The sequence below is a fragment of the Oryx dammah genome, unplaced genomic scaffold (genome assembly GCF_014754425.2).
Source record: "Oryx dammah isolate SB20612 unplaced genomic scaffold, SCBI_Odam_1.1 HiC_scaffold_11163, whole genome shotgun sequence".
NCBI lineage: Eukaryota > Metazoa > Chordata > Mammalia > Artiodactyla > Bovidae > Oryx > Oryx dammah.
In genome coordinates, this window is record NW_024080556.1 from 4,548,699 (window position 1) to 4,565,565 (window position 16,867).

General features: G+C 37.3%; 1 protein-coding gene across 2 annotated transcripts in view; it reads right to left on the reverse strand.

The window, feature by feature from the left end:
- LOC120860676 (nudC domain-containing protein 1) overlaps positions 1 to 16,867 on the reverse strand; it is a 92,540-nt gene that overhangs the window by 43,326 nt on the left and 32,347 nt on the right. Inside the window, exons 3-6 of one of the 2 annotated variants that reach the window (XM_040236427.1) lie at positions 16,667 to 16,852; positions 10,261 to 10,441; positions 7,102 to 7,284; positions 2,977 to 3,181 (exon numbers count right to left, since the gene is read on the reverse strand). In XM_040236427.1, coding sequence (XP_040092361.1) covers positions 2,977 to 3,181; positions 7,102 to 7,284; positions 10,261 to 10,441; positions 16,667 to 16,852 — 755 coding nt within the window. The remainder of the gene's footprint in view (positions 1 to 2,976; positions 3,182 to 7,101; positions 7,285 to 10,260; positions 10,442 to 16,666; positions 16,853 to 16,867) is intronic. The other variant, XM_040236428.1, reaches the window with a different exon arrangement.

The following is a 16,867-nucleotide window of genomic DNA, read 5'->3' on the forward strand; positions in this document are numbered from 1 at the left end:
CTCTTGACTAGGAAAGGGAATCCAGGTAAGCTGGCTGCTGCGGTAATACAGAGAAAAGTGGGTGGTGGCACCTGCTCCACAGCAAAGCAACCTTTCCCATGCACCATCTCTGGTACACGTGGGTCATACTAACCCATGCCCTGGATCTCAACTGCAAGGAAACAACTGCAAGAACACAATAACAACTATTATCATAATTATCAAATAAAACATGGTAACTTATCAGCTATTTTCAAGGCTATTATCACCACCTCATGAATTAACTACAGCACTTTAAAATTTTCTAAAACTACTTTTATTTAAAGAGACTATACAAAATATCTTCCTTATATAATGAGTTTCTATAATTAGCATTAAAAATTACCACCACAATTAATAATGCCCAGATATAGTTATATCTTCTAAGGAGAAAACTAATCTCAAAAGATGAGGATGATTAATGATGATAATAAAAACAATGACAGCAGCGTATACTTACCTAATGCTTACCACATGCTAGGTGCTATCTTAAGCACTTTACATATTTTAACTCATTTATGGCTCACCACAAAGAAAGTAAGTACTATTAGCATCTCCACTTTACAAATAACAAAAAGCACTGAGAAGTTAAGTAACTTGCCAAGGTCACAAGCTAGTAAAGCAGTCTGGCTCCAAGTCCATGTTCTTCACTACTGCACTATTCTGCCTCTCTGAAAAAATATATGTAAATAACTATTAAAGAACTTGTACCTAGTGACCAGAATGTATACTGTTCTTAGTCAGTTGCTACCTAAAGAAGTTAACAAGTTCATACAGTCTTGGTTTATAAAGAATTTACTAACCATCATTAAATTGGCATATTCAGTCAGTTACTCTTTTAGCATAAATGCATTTCTACATTTAAAAACTAGAATCATATCCTACCATCCAAGCAAAAAGGAATACATAGCTCCATACATAATACAGATTAGTTAACAAATCCTTTCAAAGTCAGAACATTAACTATTAAAGATGAGATGAATAACATAAAAATATCATGTGTTTTAAACCAATGATACCACACACACATCACTGTAATTATCTTTTGTAACATTAAATAGTAATTAAGTACCTCAAATTTCATGGAAAACCAATACTGGTCTATGTTCATGTGTTAAATGTTGAATCTATTTTTGCATATAGTCCAGCTCTTCTCCTAAATCTTGGCTGAGTTACTGCTTGATGACTTATATTTAACAGTATGTTCCAGCTGGTTTGCCAGTTTAAAAATGCTATCCTCAAATTGCACACACTAGTAAGATATGTTTAAATAGAATTATGGAAATATAAAATATTTTTAAAAGAACCTTTTGGATATAGAGTTTTTTAAACAATATATATAAAATATAACCAAGACACCAGATTTCTCCATTAATAAAATGATTTTAGGATATCTGTTCAATTTAAAGCCTAAAAAACTGTGAATTAGATATACAGTTCTTAGACTCTAGGCATTTAGATTCATATCAAGACTCACTTGATTTCACTGACTACACTAAAGCCTTTGACTGTGTGGCTCACAATAAACTGTGGAAAATTCTGAGAGAGATGGGAATACCAGACCACCTTATCTGTCTTCTGAGAAACTTGTTTGTGGGTCAAGAAGCAACAGTTAGAACCAGACACAGAACAACTGACTGGTTCAAAACTGGGAAAGGAGTGAGACAAGGATGTACACTGCCACCTGTTTGTTTAACTTAGATGCAGAGTACATGGTGCATAATGTCAGGATGGGTGAAGCACAAGCTGGAATCAAGAACGCCAAGGGAAATAGCAATAACCTCAGACAGACAGATGACACCACCCTTACTGGCAGAAAGCGAGGAGGAATTAAAGAGCCTCTTGAAGAAAGTGAAAGAGGAGAGTGAAAAAGCTGCGTTAAAACTCAACAATCAAAAAACTGAAATCATGGCATCTGATCCCGTCACTTCATAGCAAATAGATGGGGAAACAACAGAAACAGTGACAGACTTTATTTTGTTGGGCTCCAAAATCACTGCCGATGGTGACTGCAGCCATGAAATTAAAAGATGCTTGCTCCTTGGAAGAAAAGCTATGACAAACCCAGACAGTGTATTAAAAAGTAGAGACATGACTTTGCCGACAAAGGTCCATCTAGTCAAAGCTATGGTTTTTCAGTAGTCATGTATGGACGTGAGAGATGGACCATAAAGAAGGCTAAGCACGGAAGAATTGATACTTTTGAACTGTGGTGTTGGAGAAGACTCTTGAGAGTCCATTGGACTGCAAGGAGATCAAACCTGGCAATTCTAAAGGAACTGAACCCTGAATATTCATTGAAAGGACTGATGCTGAAGCTGAAGCTCCAATACTTTGGCTACCTGAAGCGAAGAGCTGACTCCCTAGGAAAGACCCGGATGCTGGGAAAGACAGAAGGCAGGAGGATGACAGAGGATAAGATGGTTGGATGGCATCACCGATTCAATAGACATAAGTATGAGCAAACTCTGGGAGATGGCCAAGGACAGGGAAGCCTGGTATGCTGGAGTCCATGGGGTTGCAAAGAGGTGGATAAGACTGAGCGACTGAACAATGAACAAGACAGCACAGGAATACATTATCTAGTTAGCAAATTAAAAGTTCGTAGAAACAAATTACTTCCATTAAAAAGTTTAAATTGTGAAAATTCAAATAAATAGCCATTTTCAACCATTTATTATTATTATTACTCTCATATTGTATCCAGAGCTGGTAATGAAAAGCATGACAATATAATGCAAACAATAACTAAGCTAGTATCTTTAACCTTAACTACTGCTGTGCTCTTTGACACAGTAATTCCATTTTTAATCTATCCTAAGAAAAATAATCAGCAGTATCGATGAGCCTATCGTAGTATTCCCCCTTGATGTAACCACTGCAGAAAGGATAAAGAGAAGATAAAAGTAAAATAATAAAAGGTAAAATTTCAAATATAAATAAAACTAAAAAATATACCTATTATTTTCTTTAATTATCCATGTACTGCTTTCATGATCAATAGATGAAAAGAGATCACCTTCCAAAAACCTCTGACCCTTCAGTACAATGTTGACAGAATCAGGCAAAAACTGTACTTGAATGTCTTCCTTAGTACAGTCTTCTGGAAGCTGTATTGTTACTGTCAAATCATCTTCAGTCTGTTGCCAGTAATACAGAGGTTCTTTGGGAAAGAAAAATGTATTATGTAATAAAAAAAAAAAAAAAAACAGAGACTACAACATAACATAAAAAATCAGAAACCAGAACATACAAAAGAACACGTATCTAGCATCTTTTCTAGTGATCGTCTCACAAAAAAGTAATTATGAACAAATACACAGAGATCTCCTTGGGGAATTTTCACTCAAAGTGTTGTAGCAATCACACTTGACATTTCCCTGTTCCAGTCTTACCTAATGCCCTAGAAGATATACACTCATAAAATAGAAGTCATAGCAACTCTTTATTCCCTACCTCCCAGTATCCTTGCTTCTCCCTCTTCTCGTACACACACAGACACAGGATTCCAAGCATGCATGCATGCATGCACACACACACACACATATACAGGATTCCAAGTTAAAAGAATACCAAATATGTCACAAACTCTGCCTGAAACTTTCATCACAACCTTGATTTGCCACTGGTGGGGCAATTTAGTAACTCTGTGACATAGGAGACTATGACTATTTGGTGGGACAAACATCCACACAAAAATAAAAGATAAATTTTCCTTATAAAAGTACTGGCTATTTTACCCCACAACATGAAAGCAATTTCATAGCAAATTCAAGGGCTGTCAGTATATTTAGTCTAAGTTCCTAGTAAAAAAATCTTCCTTTCAACTCCTTCGCTATCCCCTCTGCTTGGCTCCTAAAAAGCTATCTACCTAAGAAACACTTTTAGACCCGTAATACTATAACCATGAAGTAAGAAAGCAGGGCTTAAATGTAAAATGGACAAATATTTGCTTAATAGCATCCATAAACATTAATCTGTCCACTCACTCATCAGAAAGAAACATAACATTGGTGTTGTTTAGTCACTAAGTCATGTCTGACTCCTTTGTGACCCACCAGGCTCTTCTGTCTATGCGATTTCCCAGGCAAGAATACTGGAGTAGGTTGCCATTTCCTTCTCCAGGGGATCATCCTGAACCAGAGATGGAACCTGTATCTTCTGCACTGACAGACAGGTTCTTTACTACTGAGTCATCTGGGAAGCCCAGGTAATATGTAATATCAGTTTAATTGAAGTTTATAGAAAATGAAACCAGCATATATACTCAGAAGAGAGCTTAAAAGAAAGCATGTTAATTAACAAACTATCCATAATTTTTATTACAACCATTTTCCTTTCTTATTGTGAAAGTCTGATGATACTAAAATAAATACAGAAGAAACTTCCCAAGAGGAAGTGGGTACAAGAAGTTAAGTAAGGGCCGTTTATTAGAAGAAAAACAGAAAAACTGAAGGGTTTACACTAAATGGAAGTGGTTTACACTAAAAGAGAAGAACAAATTCAGGAGGAATTCAAACATAACGTGAGATGTCAACTAGTGGCTAGTGATTTAAAAACATGATGTGTTCCAACTAGGCTGCAAATCTGTCTTGGAAGCACATGGGCCTAGCTACTAGGCAGACTGGTCCCAAGGATGAAGGCAGTCCATCATTCTTCCTCAACCACACCAAAGGAGTTCTAAAGAGCATGTAGTCTAGTAATACAAATAGCTCCTCTGGCTAAGCTCCAGAGGAGTTTAACATTATAACTAAGACAGAACAGTAGTTTACTCAGAAAGGGGTCTTGTGAAAAAAATCACTTGTGAGGAAACTAAGCTGTTAAGAGGTGAAGTAAAAGGCCACCATGCACAACTCTTATATTCAGGCATTCATATTTATAAACCTGGAGAAAATATTTTTCAAATATTTATTATAAAAGTATTTTCAGATTTTTTCAACAATTTATTTTTTAAAAGCTATGTGAAAATGAAAGTCGCTCAGTCATTTCCGATTCTTTGCAAACCCATGGCCTATACGGTCCACGGAGTTCTCTAGGCCAGAATATTGGAGTGGGTAGCCTATCCCTTCTCCAGGGGTTCTTCACAACCCAGGAATCAAACACAGGTCTCCTGCACTGCAGGCAGATTCTTTACCAGCTGAGATATCAGGGAAACCCTGAAGAGCTATGTAAATACATAAAAATAGTGAAACCCATTTTTATTTTAAATAATTAAGTTGTTAAAGTAATACAAAGGGTAGCTTCAAAGAGTAATACATATGATTGTTAAATACTGTGCAAATCTGTTAAGTAAAATATACTATTCTCTGACTATATATCAGAAATATGAACAGCAATGATTCTAGAGAAATGGTCTCCTGAATATTTTTTAGAAGAATATGGATTCTTTGCATACAAATATAAACTTCTTCTGAAGAACCGTTTTATTCTTTTCATTCTAAAACATTACCTTCATTCATTCATTCAAGACTGAGAAAACGTAAGTGATTCTATCCCCTAGGAACTTTCTTTCAGTTCAGTATGAAAGGGAAGAAAACATAATTAGCACACCTATATGAAGAGATGTATACAGAAAAGGAGTACGTCAAGGCTGTATATTGTCACCCTGCTTATTTAACTTCTATGCAGAGTGTATCATGAGAAACACTGGGCTGGAAGAAGCACAAGCTGGAATCAAGATTACCAGGAGAAATATCAATAACCTCAGATATACAGATGACACCGCCCTTATAGCAGAAAGTGAAGAGAAACTAAAAAGCCTCTTGATGAAAGTGAAAGAAGAGAGTGAAAAAGTTGGCTTAAAGCTCAACATTCAGAAAACGAAGATCATGGCATCCGGTCCCATCACTTCATGGGAAATAGATGGGGAAACAGTGGAAACAGTGACAGACTATTTTCTGGGGCTCCAAAATCACTGCAGATGGTGACTGCAGCCATGAAATTAAAAGACACTTACTCCTTGGAAGGAAAGTTATGACCAACCTACATAGCCTATACAAAAGTAGAGACATTACTTTGTCAACAAAGGTCCATCTAGTCAAGGCTATGGTTTTTCCAGTAGTCATGTACAGATGTGAGAGTTGGACTGTGAAGAAAGCTGAGCACCAAAGGACTGATGCTTTTGAACTGTGGTGTTGGAGAAGACTCTTGAGAGCCCCTTGGACTGCAAGGAGATCCAACCGGTCCATCGTAAAGGAGATCAGTCCTGGGTGTTCATTGGAAGGACTGATGCTGAAGCTGAAACTCCAATACTTTGGCCACCTCATGTGAAGAGTTGACTCACTGGAAAAGACCCTGATGCTGGGAGGGATTGGGGGCAGGAGAAGGGGACGACAGAGGATGAGATGGCTGGATGGCATCACTGACTCGATAGACATGAGCTTGGGTAAACTCCGGGAGTTGGTGATGGACAGGGAGGCCCGGTGTGCTGCGACTGATGGGGTCACAAAGAGTCGGACATGACTGAGCGACTGAACTGAACTGAACTGAACTGAACTGATACCAAGACTCTTCCTACCTATCTGAAGAGGCTTCCCTGATAGCTCAGTTGATAAATAATCTGCTGGCAATCCAGGAGACCCCAGTTTGATTCCTGGGTTGGGAAGATCCCCTGGAGAAGGGAAAGGCTACCCACTCCAGTATTGTGGCCTGGAAAATTCTGTGGACTGTATAGTCCACGGGGTCGCAAAGAGTCGAACGTGACTAAGCAACTTTCACTATCATATGAAAAGAGGTTAGCTTATTTTTTTTAATTATTATCTATGATACTAATATGCTGGACTTTCAAATATCAACAGCAAATAGACATCAGTATTTGTTTATTCATTAAGTATTTGTTAAATATCTAATCAGGTAAAATAATACATAGATTTTAAAAACATTTTTTGTAATTATGAAAAGTATTAAATTTAACCAGTTCACACTACTTAGGTGGTATATTTTATGAAAGGCTCTTCTGGGAAATATAAAGGAAAACAAAGAAAAATTCAGTGCCAATCTTGACCTGGTAAAACTTATAACCCAGCTAGGAGGACAAGTCAGATCTATTTTACACAGGAGCTCTATGATTCAAAGTAAAATCACCTTTGATTTCCTCAGACATGTTTTCATCCTTACTTTCTTCAAGATCCTGACCAGCTTGAACAAATGTAAAGGACTTGTAGGACACAATCATCAGACCGTTCCCATCAGGTTCAATAGCAGCATAATGTGGCACGGACTTCCCACGGAGAACATTACACTTAGCCATTTCATATTTTTTATTATCTGTGAGAAAATAAAGCATTTTAGAACAACAAAATTACAACCAAAAAACTATAATAAAAATATCTGAAAATATTCAAGTATAATTCTAATTTAAATATTTTAAATGTACTATTAAAAAGCAGACTATTAGTACCTTTTTATAAAAGGATAAAAAAATTTACAACCTAATATTCTGTAAATAAAATCTCTTTAAAAAAATGGGTCTGATGAAATTTGTTCTACGTTGTGATGTCTAATGTGGTAGCCACTGGCCACGGTAGCTGTTTAATTAAGTAAAAATGGACATTCATTTCTCCAGCCACACAAGCCACACTTTAAGTGTTCAAAAGCCACGCATACCTAGCTGCTATCACACTGAGTGGCTCACATATAAACACGTCCATTTTGGAAAAATTTCTATTCGACAGCAGGGCCCTAAACTGTAAAAGTGACCTACTTACCTGAACATCAACCTCTGAAAAATCTACCCATTCCTTGACTATAGCCTGTCTACTTTCTCAGCCAGTATATGATAGGCGTCTTCTGACAAGGGCCACAAATTGATGGTAATGGAAAAAGTGTGGTGTGGACTATTGTCTGTCCATTAGCAGGTTTACTTAAAATGAAATAAATTTTATGGTAGAAAGAATTTTTATACACATTCACATATAGATCTATTTGCCATAAAGTATGTGAATGTGTATAAAAACTGCCATAAAATATGGAGAAGGCAATGGTACCCCACTCCAGTACCCTTGACTGGAAAATCCCATTGGCGAAGGAGCCTGGTGGGCTGCAGTCCACGGGGTCGCTAAGAGTCAGACACGACCGAGTGATGTCACTTTCACTTTTCACTTTCATGCACTGGAGAAGGAAATGGCAACCCACTCCAGTGTTCTTGCCTGGAGAATCCCAGGGATGGGGGAGCCTGGTGAGCTGCCGTCTCTGGGATCACACAGAGTCAGACACGACTGAAGCGACTTAGTAGCAGCAGCAGCAGCAGCCATAAAATATAAAATAACTGTACTTATAATTTTAAAAATAGGAACAATTAACTGTGTTCTGAAATTTTCTGGTAAACTAACTGAATTTATTCTATGAAAATAAGGGTTTTTTTCTTTCTTTTTTTTTTGCTTTAGAAGTATTCAAACATTTGACTCCATACCTTTACTTAACATTGTTACTTTTGATAACAAAGTTTTTTTACAGTGGGTAGTACTTATTAGCTTCACACTGAGTAGTCAAAAAATCATAACTCAACACAATGAGTTATGCATAATAATACATATGTTGTTGTTGTTCAGTGGCCCAAAGTGTCCAACTCTTTGCGACTCCATGAACTGCAGCATGCCAGGCCTCCCTGTCCCTCACCATCTCCAGAAGTTTGCCCAAATTTATCTCTATTGCATCAGTGATGTCATCCAGCCATCTCATCCTCTGACGACCTCTTCTCTTTCTGCCCTCAATCCTTCCCATAATAATATACATACATACATAGTAATACAACCCATTCTAAAATATGTCATTTTTCTCTCTAAATCCTCACCTACATTCACACATTCACTTCATATATATTTAAGAATAGACTTTTCATTTCGTGAAGTAAAAACAACTATTTTTCTTCCATAGGTACATGCAAGGCAGAGTTCTACCTGGCTCCAAAGACCCAACTTTAGACACTCTGTATTTTATAGGATGGTTTTTCCCAACATGTGGGATAGAAAACAGTAGGTCTCAAGTGAATTCCATGGCTAAATGGGTTGGGAAAGCCTGGATCAAAATTACATTTTCTTTTTTTACTCAAGATTTTTAGAAACTTCACTATGCTTAATGTGAAATGTGGCTACTGTATGCCGACATTTTCAAACTTACTTGACCACAAAATATAATTTATCAAATATTCTACTCAACAGTCTAGAAATACAACACTGCTCTGTTATATTCATTAGAAAATAAAAAGTAACACAATTATATTAGTAATTCAGGGAATAAAGGAACTGAAACATCCAGAAAAGAAAGTTAAAGTCAACAAAAGAAAGAATGTTTCTACAATTACAGTAATTAAAATTGGCTGGAGAGAAAAAAAAAGAAAGGTGAGTCTAAATATAACTGTCCAGCTGAATGAAGGAAACAGAGATGAAGAGCATGGAAACCATGGAGCTGCAGCACAGAGCTGCTGTGGACCGAGCTAAAGCTGTCATGGAACCAAGAGCCTCAGAGAAGGAAAAACACCCATGGTGATTTCTCCTATGCTATGTACCTTAATTTAAAAAAAACAAAGCTTTTATTTATCTAAAGTAGGGATCTGCAAACTATGACCTGTGAGCTAAAGAATAAATTTTACATTTTTAAATGGTTCAAAAAAAATCAAAAGAATATTTAAATACACATAAAATTATATAAAATTCAAACGTCAGTGTTAATAAATAAACTCATTCATTTGTGTCTTTGGAAATGGAATACAGCTGGAATACACCTATACTCATTCATTTATGCCTTCATCTACAGCTGCTTTTGCAGCACAAGATCCTAGTTGAATAACTGCGATAGGTCATATGGTTACCATCTAGCCCTTAGAAAGTTTCCAATATCTAATCTAAAGATTTAAGTTACTGTGTTCCTCTAGAGATAAAACTACACCGGGAAAAAGAACAAATTACACTAAATATTTTGAAGAACAAATCTTGTGTTTAATGTTACATATTAACATATATTTTGTATATATTAAAGACATACACTTTAAATTCTTCCAAAATACGTAGTAGTGTCTCCTTTTACAAAAAAGGTGTATTCAACTGTGGAAGCACGTAATTTTTTTTTTTTTTTATAATCCATACCTAAGAAGAAACTACTTATAAATATTCATTCCATTGGGTGGCAGGTACTAGAATCACAACACAATGCTTAAGAAAAAGCATTTATAGGAACAGCTTTGCATTTCAAAACCTAATGAATTATGGCAACCACCGCAGAGAGATCAGAATTTTGTTGTTTTACCTTCATATTTCTTACTAATAGTGACCCACTCCAAGGAAACATAGAAACCACTTCCTTTCATAGCCAATTCCTCTTTCTCTATTCGAAGGAGGAGAGTAGCTACTGAATGTTCTTCAGCTTTCAGCAATGAGACACTGTGAATAATGATAAAAGGACTCCCAAGCTCTTCATTAAATACAATCTACAAAAAAGAAAAAAAGATGGCATTCACAAAAACGTATTACATGAATGCATAGAGCACAGAGGAAATACACAGAATTATGACAATCCAACAAGTAATTTGGATACTGTTTACTGCAAGGACACAAGAACAGAAAAGCCCTGAAATAAAGCTTACAAGTTTAAAATACTGCTTCAAGAAATAACTTTTAGAAAACATCTATTTGTTTAACAGAGAAAACTGATCAGTACGCACAGAAAACAAAACGGCCTCCAAATGGCATCTACAAGAGAAAGGGAATTAAAAGCAATCCTCTAGAAAAGAATTGCCAAGTGAAAAAGAGTGCTCCGTACAGAGGAAACGAGGCCAGTACTCGTTACTGCATCTCTTCCTGTCTCATATCTAATTTATTGATATATTAATATTATTGTATAATATCCATCCATTTATAATATAGTCATTTATATTATATATTATATATTAATATATTAATCATATATCTAATTTATTTCTGCCTTCTTCTTAGTTTCTGAATACTGTTTGTATATATGTGTATGTATCTTTCTTTCCTGTTTTTTGTTTGCTTTGTGTTGTTTGTTTTCTGGAAATTTACAAAGGTACAGTGTCCGACTTTATTTTTTTGGGCTCCAAAATCACTGCAGATGGTGACTGCAGCCATGAAATTAAAAGACGCTTACTCCTTGGAAGGAAAGTTATGACCAACCTAGACAGCATAGTCAAAAGCAGAGACATTACTTTGCCAACAAAGGTCTGTCTAGTCAAGGCTATGGTTTTTCCTGTGGTCATGTATGGATGTGAGAGTTGGACTGTGAAGAAAGCTGAGCGCCAAAGAATGGATGCTTTTGAACTGTGGTGTTGGAGAAGACTCTTGAGAGTCCCCTGGACTGCAAGGAGATCCAACCAGTCCATTCTAAAGGAGATCAGCCCTGGCTGTTCTTTGGAGGGAATGATGCTAAAGCTGAAACTCCAGTACTTTGGCCACCTCATGTGAAGAGTTGACTCACTGGAAAAGACTCTGATGCTGGGAGGGATTGGTGGCAGGAGGAGAAGGGGACAACCCAGGATGAGGTGGCTGGATGGCATCACCGACCAATGGACGTGTTTGAGTGAACTCCGGGAGTTGGTGATGGACAGGGAGGCCTGGTGTGCTGCGATTCATGGGGTCGCAAAGAGTTGGACACGACTGAGCGACTGAACTGAACTGAACTGAAGAGTCAAAGGAACTGGAGAACAAATCATGAAAACTTTCCTACTGTTCAAAAACAAAAGATCTCATTTCATCTAAAAAGATAATTCCACTAACTGTTAAATATTGAAATTTCTTCTAAGGAGAAAAAAAAAGGCAAATCAAAGCATCATGGAAAGATGTACAAAATCTTACCAAATTCTTCTTACAACAAATAATCTAAAAGACTACTCTATCTTTGTTAAATATCTATCAGGAAAGGTTTTAAGACTGATTTCTAAACAAGTTTTTCAAATAAATGAAAAAATAAATAGTTTGAATACAAATCTAACTGAAACACAAGAATTAGCTCTTTTTTTCTTTTTAAACCTGTATCTGGAATCCCCTCATGTGGGCTGCTACCTGGAAGCCTTATGAAAAAAAGGGTGCTTTACCCTAATGCTCACAGCAGCAGTACTTAAAACAGCCAAGACATGGAAGATATCTAAATGTCTATCGACAGATGAATTGATAAAGATGTGGTATACATACAATGGAATACTATTCAGCCATAAAAAGAATAAATAATGCCATCTGCAGCAACACAGATAGACCCAGAGATTATCCAACTTAAGTGAAATAAGTCAGACAGACAAAGACAAATATTACACAATATCACTTATATGTAAAATCTAAAACATGATACAAATTAACTTATTTACAAAACAGGAAAACACTCAGAAAACAAACTTATAGTTACCAAAGGGGAAGAGGGTTAAATTAGGAATTTGGGATTATCAGATATAAACTACCATATATAAAATAGATAAAAAGTTCCCACTGTGTAACACAGGGAACTATATTCAATACTTTGAAATAAACTACAGTTGAAAAGAATATACATATATATATATAACTCAATCACTTTGCTGTACACCAAATCTAACAAAACACTGCAAATTATAACTAGAGTTCAATAAAGAGAAAAATGTGCTTAAATGTCATTAATTTCCCTTTGTGTTTGAGCAACTCTGCCAAAATTATTCAAATAGTAGACTTTTGGAATCCATTCTAAATTCTTCCATAGGTGAGGGGGAGGGCCCTCCCTCAAATACCCAAAATAGAGAAGGTAGCCACATTTTTGGTTAAGTGGGTTTTGCTTCTGTTTGGGGGACAAGAAGAATAAAAGGGTAGGAAGAAAAAATGGTTAAGTTTTGCCAAGAATAAGTGGCCAGATTACTGTTTCCTCCCCCTCCTTCTCTCTCATGTAAGACCAGAGGAGACCATGTCAGGACTTTTAGAAATTCTGAGGTTGACGTTTCCAGTCCCCTGAACAAGCCTGGCAAATCAATTGTGAACCTGTTGATACACAGCACTCCCATCATGTTAGAGGCCACATGCCCTGCCTTCTTTCATTTCTCTTTCTACATTTCAGTCAGCAGCACCATGCTTGCTGGGCCCCCTTATGCCCTGCCATGCCCCCATCACTTTCACCTTTAGCCTGCTCTCTTACACCAATTCCCCCAAATCCCAAAACTCAGTTTCTCTCAAAGTGACCACGATCCCACAGTATCCCCTCCATGTCAGTTAACGCCCTGGTCCCGTAATTTCCCCACCGTCCCCACCTCCCCAGAGAGGACTGGCTTCATTATGGCAGTATATATACTGAAGAAGACATGGACTAAATTTAAATTTTTAATTTATTTTAAAAATCTTATTAAAGGACTTATATGGGCTAAGGAGATATGCAGAGCAGAAACCAAATGAATTATAAACCCATATGAATTTTCTTCTGATGGACTACGTGGTGTTATTTTTAATCCGAAGGTGAATAGGGTCAATGTGCTTCTTACACCAACAGAATCCCCATAGCTTGCTAACAGACACATTCTCATCCATATCGCTCCTGTCCATCATTCTCCCAATTCTTTTCAACTTGTTTCAGGTAGCTGGGTGCTATATACCACATATCCTCAGTAACAAAAGAAAAGAAAAAATTATTGGAGGCAGGAACAGAATATGTCACAATGTCCAATGAATATTTAAAATCGTGACTGACTGCAAAGGCCTCCTATAAACAGGCTGTTGTTCTGGTATTTCATTGTGTTTTGTGTTTAACTTTCTGAACACACTGCAATTAGGTAGTACAGGATTTGGTATAACAATAAGAAAGGTAAACCACTAAGGCCTTGTTGTCTCTCTCTAATAATTAAAGCCCAGTGTTTACAGGCACCTGTTGGTCTGATAAAAATGTTTTATAAGATGTAAAATATTAAATTCTATCTCTTTAGCTACCTAGAACCAAAGGCCACCTGCTGAAATGTAGAAGGCAGCAATATCACATTGTACTTCATTAGCGCAACTCAGTGTCACTGTCTACTTTCAAAACCTGTGGCTCTGGAGAAACTAATTTCATGTTTATTATTACTAAAACGCAAACCTGCCCCTCATATTTAAGTCTGTTACATTGTTAAAAAAAAAACTGAAATAAAAATGGTATCTTGGACATTGGTAGATAACTACAGTTATAAATCAAATCCCTTACAATTATACAGTGGAAGTGACAAATAGATGTAAGGGATTAGATCTGATAGAGTACGTGAAAAACTATGGACAAAGGTTCGTGACATTGTACAGGAGATAGGAACCAAGACCATCCCCAAGAAAAAGAAATGCAAAAAAGCAAAATGGTTGTCTAGGGAGGCCTTACAAATAGCTGTGAAAAGAAGAGAAACTAAAGGCAAAGGAGAAAAGGAAAGATATAACCATTTGAATGCAAAGTTCCAAAGAATAGCAAGGAGAGATAAGAAAGCCTTCTTCAGTGATCAGTGCAAAGAAATAGAGGAAAACAATAGAATGGGAAAGACTAGAGATTTCTTCAAGAAAATTAGAGATACCAAGGAACATTTCATGCAAAGATGGGCACAATAAAGGACAGAAATGGTATGGACCTAACAGAAGCAGAAGATATTAAGAAGAGATGGCAGGAATACACAGAAGAAGTATACAAAAACGATCTTCACGACCCAGATAACCACAATGGTGTGATCACTCACCTAGAGCCAGACATACATCCTGGAATGTGAAGTCAAGTGGGGCTTAGGAAGCATCACTAGGAACAAGCTAGTGGAGGTGATGGAATTCCAGTTGAGCTATTTCAAATCCTGAAAGATGATGCTGTGAAAGTGCTGCACTCAATATGCCAGCAAATTTGGAAAACTCAGCAGTGGCCACGGAACTGGAAAAGGTCAGTTTTCATTCCAATCCCAAAGAAAGGCAATGCCAAAGAATGCTCAAACTACCGCACAATTGCACTCATCTCACACGCTAGTAATGTTCAAAATTCTCCAGGCCAGGCTTCAGCAATACATGAACTGTGAACTTCCAGATGTTCAAGCTGGTTTTAGAAAAGGCAGAGGAACCAGAGATCAAATTGCCAACATCTGCTGGATCATCAAAAAAGCAAGAGAATATCAGAAAAACATCTATTTCTGCTTTATTGACTACCCCAAACACTTTTTACCGTGTGGATCACAACAAACTGGAAAATTCAAGAGATGGGAATACCAGACCACATGACCTGCCTCCTGAGAAACCTGTATGCAGGTCAAAAAGCAACAGTTAGAACTGGACATGGAACAACAGACTGGTTCCAAATCAGGAAAGCAGTACGTCAAGGCTGTATACTGTCAGCCTACTTATTTAACTTTTATGCATTATACATCATGAGAAATGCCAGGCTGGATGAACCACAAGCTGGAATCAAAATTGCCTGGAGAAATATCAAAAACCACAGATATGCAGACGACACCACCCTTATGGCAGAATGTCAAGAAGAACTAAAGAGCCTCTTGATGAAAGTGAAAGAGGAGAGGGAAAAAGTTGGCTTAAAACTCAACATTGAGAAAACTAAGATCATGGCAACCGGTCCCATCACTTCAAGGCAAAAAGACGGGGAAACAATGGAAACAGTGAGAGACTTTACTTTTTGGGGCTTCAAAATCACTGCAGATGGTGACTGCAGCCATGAAATTAAAAGATGCTTGTTCCTTGGAAGAAAAGCTATGGCTAACCTAAGCATATTAAAAAGCAGAGACATTACTTTGCCAACAAATGTCCATCTAGTCAAAGCTATGGTTTTCCCAGTAGTCACGTATGGATGTGAGAGTTGGACTGTGAAGAAAGCTGAGCGCCAAAGAATTGATGCTTTTGAACTGTGGTGTTGGAGAAGACTCCTGAGAGTCCCTTGGACTGCAAGGAGATCCAACCAGTACATACTAATCAGTCCTGAATATTCACTGGAAAGACTGATGGTGAAGCTAAAACTCCAATACTTTGGCCACCTGACACAAAGCAGTGACTCCCTGGAAAAGACCCTGATGCTGAGAAAGAGTGAAGGCAGGAGGAGACGGGCATGACAGAGGATGAGATGGTTGGATGGCATCACCGACTCTTTGAACATGAGTTTGAGTAAGCTCCAGAGTTGGTGAAGGACAGGGAAGCCTGGTGTGCTGCAGTCCATGGGGTCGCAAAGAGTCAGACACGACTGAGCGACTGAACTGATACTATGGCATATTTTTCTAAATAAGGAATATTCTGGTAAAGTTACTATTTGACTAGTTTAAACATATCAGACAGCCAAGTGGTGCAGTAGAAGCATGCTGGGCTCATAAATATATTTGAGAATAAAACATGAGAAAAGGAGAAAAGACATGACAATGTAATTCTCTGGCCAACTCTTTACAAAAAAGAAGACAGCAAGGTCAATGCTTAAGGTACTGCTTTACACTCGAAAAGAACTCAATTGGTATTTGCTGAAAAACAAATTCAAGTCTTGACAACTGTACTCACCCCAGATCAAATCAGGAATAGCTAATTTATCAGTTTCACAAAAGGTAAACATTTTATTTAAAAGATATCCAAAACACTATATATTATAAAAATGAAGAGGTCACATGTAAACCATCCCTAAAAAGGTGTTATTTCAAAATCATTAAGATCTAATTAGAATATACTTTCCAGACTCAGCATTAAGTCTAAAGAAAAACAAAACAACTCACCTCCCATTTTTCAGAAGCACTATTTCCACGTTCACCTGTTCCAACGAGATACAGTCTTCCAGTCCCATCTGACAAGGTAACCCAGGTAGAAGACGTGAAATGGATGGATGCGCAAAGGCGATTGTCACATGCTGTCAAATCTGCAGGAAGTCGGAACACCTCTCGTGGTTTTCCTAAGGCAGTATCCTAAACAGAAGCCGA